Below are 7,990 nucleotides of genomic sequence, written 5' to 3'. Positions count from 1 at the left end.
AATATATTTAAAGCTTAAAAGTAAATCTTATTAAATTTAAAAGTAGATCTAAAATAAGAAATAATTATATAAGCTATATTTAGTCTTATTTTTAATATATAGTAGAATTAAAAACCTATTTCTTTAAGAATATAAATATATCTTTAAAACATTTATTTATAAAAGATTTAATTAATTTTATTATTTTATTATAAGTATATTAGTTATTTAAAAATTATTTTAATTATTTCTTTTACGTTATTTAATAATATTTATACTAAAAAGATATATTTATTTATTTTACTTATTAATAGTTATATAAGGATCTTAAAAACCTCTTATTTTACCTAAGTCTTAGACTTTTATATAATTATATAAGCTAAAAACTAGTTAATTAATTATATTTATATTTACTTTTCTAAATTAGATGTTCGTTATATATATAATTAAAGTAATATTATAAATATTTTTTATAAATATTTTTTAATTATAAAGACTAATATAAAATCTTAATTTATTTAATATATGTCTTGTGTAAGTCTGAGACAGACAAAAACTTAGACCGAAAATTCCAGTAGACGTAATATACCGGCAGTTGTTTTATGTTCTATTCTGTGTATCATGGCGGTGTTCCTCCAAGTATCTTCCTTGGCCTTCCGGGATCGGAGAGACTTGGACCTTCAGACAGAGCTGCATTGAAGATCTGGGTCTAAGCGCTGGCCTCCTGGAGAAGGAAATCACCTGACTGGCAAGCGTTATGAAGTTCAACCTCTACGGAGTACCCATTGGCATTAGACTGGAGTGTTGATCTGTCTCAGACCCCGGTGGCTATTTACTGTAGAACCGCAAATGAGTCAGCGACGTCTCGATCCTTGGAACTGACACGTCTGAATGAATTCATTTATTGGCTCAGTACATCTTAGATTCACCAAATGAGTTCGAGGATACATTATTCGAAGTTTCTGTCAATGCTGTAGCACCACACCAGATTCGAACATGGCAAGGGCTGTCGTGTTCGGCTGGAAGGGATCGCGACTCGATTGACGACCGAAATAAACTACATGTACAGCACCTTGTCTGAGCCCTGCGGTGAGGTTTTTGCTGCCTTGCTTTGTCTGAGACAGCTGCTTGAAATTGCGTCTTAGTTCAGCTACTACATAGGTGCTAACTTTCTCCATTGTCTTAGCTATACAACCTTGATCAGCCAAGGACATTTATTGAGAGCTCTTAAATCGAGAAATAAATAGCCATAACATCAAGGAGGAATGAAAACAAAAAGATGCCATCAGTTCTAAGATGACACCTGATTATATGACATATCTTTACTACCAGCCTTGCAAGGAGTCTCGATCTCCCTAAGCTAGCTTGAGAACCTTTTCCTTCGTCTTTCCATCTCCGGTCCCTCGTAAGCGATTGCTTTCACCTACACACTCTAGCCGTTAAAACACATGTTGAGGCTGATGTGGGTAGACACGCCAGGGATGTGAGACTGGCGGTGTAATGTGAGCCAAACAACGGCTACGGGCCGTCGCCAGCACTAGCTACGACCAATCGAACGCTGCCAAATCCCCCGGATGATCGGCCAGACTTCAAAATTGTGTAGCGTAGCTTGTTTCAATGTAAATACATGGCTTCTTGACTCTTCAACGAACATCAGCAGAATAATGCGACGATGTATGTATGTTTAAGACACTTTGCAAAGCTAGAGATTCATACGTTGTTTTATTACGCCCGGTGGCTTCCAGCCAATAGGGCTCTCACCTCTATTCTGCGATTGAAACTTGAGCTCAAATTTTGCATCACAGTGCATTCGAGACATAGTCTGACAGTCTTCTTTCTGCCCGAGAAGGATATGTGTTTCTGCTTCGGTGGCTAGGTACCGAGATCAACCTGGCGAGATCGCTACCAGTACTGCTGTGTGCGGCTGCTAGTTACGACAGAGTCAAAACAGTACAGTAAAAAACGCTGCGGATTTGACCTTGACGTATAGATAATAGGAAAATCTTAAAGCCGTATGTACGGTTCCGCCGTTACTTAAAGTGAGTTTCTTCCCAGCCAAATCTATTACTTTCATTCCATCCTTCAACTCAAATTCGCCTTTACATACACCGTCTATAATCCCACACTATAATGCGTTTCGCCATTCTTATCAGTTTTGCTGCTATGGCCATGGCTGCCACAGTAGGTGAGTTTGAGCAACCCCAAGTCGTCCGCTACAAGGCTAGAAGACTAAACCAACCCGGAGCAGACCAAAGTCCTGAGCCCACTGCAGAAGTCCAGGATAACATTTCTGAAATCGAGGGCCCAGTCGAGATAAGCGCATGCTACTGGGAAGGTAGTGCGCCTTTCTGCGAGGGTCGTTGCAAGCCTGGTTGGCGCCAGATTGGCAGAGATAAGTGCGGGGATGGCAAGTGCTGTTGGAGGGGTACCAAGGCTCACTGCTGCAAAGACTAGACAGTTGGAGCAAGTAGCAGTTGTTGGGGCGAAATCGGGGTTATATCAGTATAGCGGAGGATGGTCGACGGGACAAGCCCAAAGAGGATTGCTAAGTAGGATTTGGTAGCTTCTGGCCGTTGTATGGAGTTCTCCGACTGGAGTTTAAGCTCGGCCGGCCTTTGGCGGATAACAGCCTTCGATAACGACTTTCTTACAGAATCACAAAGTGATTCCATGTCTATTCGGGTGCTCGGTGATAGGTGACACTAGGCTTAGACTTTAACCTTTCACGTAAAATCGGTCCGATTTCGAATGAAAGTATTCAGCTTCGAATTAGCGGCTCATCAAAAATTTTCAATGGGCTAAGGCGACTTCCTTCTCTTCACACAGAGCTACCGACTGTGTATCTTATTCAAGCAGGCTGCTAGTCTCAGCAGGATTTTCGACACTAGGCAAGCACCTTCTATATTGAGCAGCCCTTACCTGAGCCTACCGTCAATTCAGTATTGGCTATGTACACTAAAACACTAGCGAGTATAACTATCTTCGAGCCCTACAATACAACCGCACCCTAACCTATTTGACTTGACCATGCAATAACCTGGAGTCAAGGTTGGCAGTTCTCGGCTGGTATGAACGCTGGACTCAGGCCTCAGTGGCTCTTCCGTTTTTCCAGCTGGCCCGAGCAGCGTGCCTAAATGTAGTAGCGGAAACCTTCACCGTCCACCGTGTGCTTTCACTTGGCTGTGGAAAGAGAATTCGGCGTTGCCTCAGCAGCAGTGTAGCTGCACTATCGCGGATATAAGCCTCCAAATTTTGCACGAAGAGGCGCTCCAGTCCGCACCGTGATGGAAACACAGGTCACTTCCAGGCAGGATACTGTACAGTCTTCCATGGCATCGCCTCATGTACACTTTCGCGGCTTGACAGAAGAATACATTGCAGAGGGAGCACGCTATTTTGGCTCGATGCCACGACTCGTGGCCGGCATAGGTCAATGCCTTTCAAATTAATATATAAGTTGCACCTCCGCGTGTATTTTACCCTCACGCAAAGTTTTAGAACACTCAAAAGTGGATAATTCCCTGGAATTGCTGCAGTACTGGTCAGAGGCGAAGCAGCCTCTTGCCAGCACGCCGCTTATCACATTGCATTCCTTTGCCACTAAACGGCGCTGGTAAAGCGTCTGATTTCACCGACACGGTCGGTGAAGTTCAGTGAGCCCCGCTTTGCTCTATGGTGGCAAGAGCGTCTAACCAGTTCGCTACCCATCAGATTAGCCAGGACTAAACTGGTAAGCAGAACGCATTGCAGTCCTTCCGGCCGTGCCTACGCAAGGCTAGTCAGAAGCTATAGAGCAAGACAGGGAGGACAGTATCGAGTGGATATACAACAATTGGAACGGGTAGTGCAACATCTGTCAATGACTATAGCTAATACACATCTCAAAAACGCAATAATTCTTGAACTTGCTAGACCCCTGACTTGGACGACTGGGTGGAATATTCGTTGGCCTTAGTCATCGTCTGAGCAGTAAAATTGGGATCAGAACGACAGGCCTCAAATGCCTCTTGGCCTTCCTCGACGCACCCGTCGAAGTTATCAGGATCCCCCTCTCGGCACTGTGTGAATGTCTGCATACGTACTTCATCGCAATGCTCCGGGTTCTGTGTGGCAGGTGGAATAGTAGTGTTGCTGACAGCAAGGGCAGTTGACTCGGGCTCCTTTTCTGGATTAGGCGTCTCTGCCTTGTCGCCCTTGGTGTTAGATGACAAAGCGACAGTCTTGGTTAGGGCTTCATCTCCTGAGTAGCTACCCTTGACGACTGTTTGCTCCTTTGGCCTAGAAGAATTCAATCCTTCAAGATTTTCACCAATAAAATCGATGTAGCTGCCGACTCTGGTGTACACCGCGGGAAGGGTGCACTCTCCCTCCTCAGCAGTCCCTGCGACAAATGAGGTGACACCGATCAACTGGCCTGTTTTCTGGTCAATAAGAGGACCACCACTATCTCTATCGCATACGTTCTTGCCACCTCCACCAGCGCATACTATCGTATCTCTGGCAACCGCAGCTTGCATAAGATTGACGCAGTCCTGGCGTGTGTGAACAAGAATGTCAACCTTGCTAAGTTTGTCATGTGCAAAGGCGTCAATGCTGGTTTGTGCGCCCCTTGCCTATTGGTTAGCGTATTTCCCGACCGTGATGCGCCTTATGCCACTTACCAGCCTGCAGCTACTGCGATGGAATTGGCCTCGGGATCCGAGCCGTTCGCTGGCAGCGTCGCGTAGTCAATGTTCTCGCTCTTTTCAATAGCGGTTGACAGTTTCAAGATCGCAATATCATTAACAGCATAACCACCATCTTTCGCATATAATTCGTAATCAGGATGCTGCTTGCTAGATGCAATGTTTGCATCTACTCCGCCCGTGTTGCTGTTCTATATAATCATTAGCTTTGTGCTGCTTGTGAACATTCTGTCAGCGGCACCGAGGTACTGGACTCCATAGTAGCCAAGGATAGAACTTTTTGGATGAAAGGTGGGATTTACCAGCGTTCCTGCCTTCACATAGTGGATTTGTTTCACGCAATGGGCAGCGGTAAGAACAGTAGTGCTGTCCAACAAAGTGCCTGCGCAAGAACTGCGCCCTGACTTTTTATGAATACTGACAATAAACTTAAATTCACCAGCCTTAACATCTTCTCCACCAATAATCCTCTTATCAATAGTTATCGCCGTTGTCGAAACAGCACAAAGTGCGGCGGCTAGGGCAATGACTACCTTGCGTACCATTGTAAAGAAAGGAATTATTGACGAGTTGATGATGATATTAGAAAGGCGATATGATGTTGTTATTCAAGGGATCTTAATGCCATAGCTTGCATGAGCGGCTTGTCTTATTTATCCTCCTAGCTATATACACATCAAGCCATTAGATAGTAGATAAAGCTTGAAAGTCTTATAAGTATGACAAATCATTGATGACTCGTGAGCATAAACAATAGTAATCAGAATCCTGATTAAAATTTCTATTTGAAGTATATAGTATCTATGTAAGACGCCTTTATGTAATCTAAAGAATATGCTGCTGGAGACCTGTTATGCAACGAGATGAGCTTCACAAACCGTGCAGTCCCAAATTCCTCCGTCAAAGATAATATTAATCACATGGAGCATGATAATTGCAAGGGGAACCTCTGTGTTAATAAATCATGCACTGCCTACCTTTGCTCGGTGAGAGGTGGGATGACCTTGCTACTCGATTAGTGTCTACCGTAACGGGGCCCGTTCCGACTTCTGAGCTAATCACCACCGTAAACTCATCCTTGTTCAAATGACTCTCGAAACGGGGCCCGTTCCCAGATTGTCCCATGCAGCCAATCACATTACACCGCCATGCCGGGCCTGTAAGAGACCCAGGCTCGCTCGCACTTGCCCGAGCACAGTCCAACACGTGCGAGAATGAAGACTAGAGTAGACTGTAAATCAGCCAGAATCAGCTATTATCTGTATAGAGTGTGGCTTCGACTTAAAGGCCGATATCGACCGTGTGTCTCTGCACCTTGGGGAGAAGCATGGCCTTTCGAGGAAGACGAGATGGGGCCTAGACAAGCTGATCAACTCGCTACAGCTCCCAGATTCTCGCCAGCTGCCGCCTAAGTAAGACGGTTGTCCGCAGCACCCGCACTTGGCTTTGTAAAGTGGTGCTGCCTGCTCCTACTATCGCTTCCGCTCCACAAGCTATGATTTCGTCATGTGGCCGGCCAGCCTCTCAAACTCTTAAAACTCAAAATAATCCTGAACAATGCCTGCCACGCAGTTCTACTTGTTTAGAAGACCACCCCACGAGTTATTCTCTGGAATGAGGCGGGAATTCCGACTGTAGATATTATACTCAAGCAAATGCAAGCGCGCACCGCGCTTCGTTACGCCCTGCTAGATGCAGCCCACCCGATTGCTAGAAGGCCAAGACAAGCGCAACATGAAGCTGATTAGAGAACCTCCCCTCAGTCTCCTACCACACGAGATTGATTGATTGTTGAACGTCTAGGTATAGCTCTAGCTTAAGCAAAAAGACGTGCTTGTATTGTCTACGGATGATCGTGCCGCTATTCCGATTAGCGTGACAGGCAGGGCGTGCGCAGGGGCGCCCCCACGCTTTCACTAGGGGTCTCCACACCTGCTTCATGGTCCAAGTATCCACCATTGGCAGCAGCCGCGCTAATCAACTGCTTCTTCTCCTTTAGCAGTTTTCTACCTTTCAACTGCTTAGCAAGCATCGTCCTCCGTCGCATCCTTAGGCTCCTAGCGCGCGCAAGCCGCCTGCTTATTACTGTTCTTATTAACGAGTAAAGTAGGCGACTTACGAAGGTCACCCGGGACCTTGTATATAGTAGCAGTTTCTTCTAGGAGGAACCAACGGAGCTGGATGCTTATCTCGGAGAAGACGGCCATCGCATTCAAAGCGAGTCCGGCAACATAGGGCGCAGCCATTAAAGTGCCTGATTTAGTGGAGGTAGCGGAGTCACTCTTATTCAAAAGTGAGACGATATTACCCCTAGGAGCGAAATTATCGACTATTAATCCCTACTTGGACTAGCTGATAACTTTCTAGGTCTCTTCGATGGCTCTAATAATCAAGTCGTGTCTATCCGTCTATTCGTGGACGCGGTTCCTATCTTGCGAGGCTGGTCGGTCTGCCTGCTAGGAGGTGTAGAAGGTGTTTATATCGCTAGCGACTACGTAGTTCTCTAGTAGAGCCTAACCTTCTAGGACTTAAAGTATACTCTTAACCTTAGGCTAACTATAGAGGTTAAGGATAGTAATTCTGTTTACTCTAACCTATAAAAGATCTTAGTAATTTAGTAGTATAATCTATTTAGCTTAGATTTTATAATTAATTTAATATATATTATTATAAGTAATACTATCTAGATAAGAGCTTTATATTAGCTAAAAAAGCTTTATATAATATATTTTAGTAAGACTTTTAAAGTACTAAGAATTATTAATATATAACTATTATATAAAATTAAATGTTTAAGAAAAATTACTAAAATAAGAATCTATTTTTTTTCTTAGTACTACTGAAAATAAATTAATATAAAAAAAGCTAATTATTTATAGAAAATCTCTTTAAAACTTACTTTATTTAGATTTATTATAATTTATAATATATATATTATAATACTTTTTATTATTTTTTTATAATATAATATATTTAATATCTATATTATTAAAACTATTTCTTTTATTATTATTATTATTATTAAAACTATTATTATTAAAGCTTTTAATATTTATTAATTTATTTAAAAAATATATTTTATTATTTTATAAAAAAAACTTCTTAAGATAAAAAAAATATATATAATAAAAACTTTAAACTCTTTAATAATAATAATAAGTTTTAAAATACTATTTAGTCTTAGTAAAAAAAAGCTTAAATATATAGTTAAATATATTAAAAATATAATAAATTAGTTATAATTTATAAAAGAAGAAGTATTAAGATTATAAGTAATTTAAAGTAATCTTAGCTTATAATAAAAAGATAGATAAGTATTTAAGAAA

General features: G+C 42.1%; 3 protein-coding genes across 3 annotated transcripts; 1 reads left to right on the top strand and 2 right to left on the bottom strand.

Moving 5' to 3' along the window:
* Window positions 1-2,109: 2,109 nt before the first annotated feature.
* On the top strand, window positions 2,110-2,433 carry BBA_08666 (bacteriodes thetaiotaomicron symbiotic chitinase; the record flags this gene model as incomplete). Its single annotated transcript, XM_008603763.1, has 1 exon — window positions 2,110-2,433. One exon carries the CDS (start codon window positions 2,110-2,112, stop codon window positions 2,431-2,433), a length of 324 nt encoding a protein of 107 aa, XP_008601985.1.
* A 1,454-nt stretch (window positions 2,434-3,887) lies between these two features.
* Window positions 3,888-4,923, bottom strand: BBA_08665 (trypsin-like protease; the record flags this gene model as incomplete). The annotated part of the gene is made up of 3 exons (XM_008603762.1): window positions 3,888-4,587; window positions 4,641-4,855; window positions 4,906-4,923. 3 exons carry the CDS (start codon window positions 4,921-4,923, stop codon window positions 3,888-3,890), a joined length of 933 nt encoding a protein of 310 aa, XP_008601984.1.
* Window positions 4,924-6,534: 1,611 nt separating this feature from the next.
* BBA_08664 (uncharacterized protein) lies at window positions 6,535-6,910 on the bottom strand (the record flags this gene model as incomplete). The annotated part of the gene is made up of 2 exons (XM_008603761.1): window positions 6,535-6,749; window positions 6,784-6,910. 2 exons carry the CDS (start codon window positions 6,908-6,910, stop codon window positions 6,535-6,537), a joined length of 342 nt encoding a protein of 113 aa, XP_008601983.1.
* Between the last annotated feature and the right edge of the window lie 1,080 nt (window positions 6,911-7,990).

Source organism: Beauveria bassiana (genome assembly GCF_000280675.1).
Source record: "Beauveria bassiana ARSEF 2860 unplaced genomic scaffold BBA_S00038, whole genome shotgun sequence".
NCBI classification, from domain to species: Eukaryota; Fungi; Ascomycota; class Sordariomycetes; order Hypocreales; family Cordycipitaceae; genus Beauveria; species Beauveria bassiana.
Note: the sequence above shows the minus strand (reverse complement) of the source record. Positions and strands in the feature narration are given on the sequence as shown.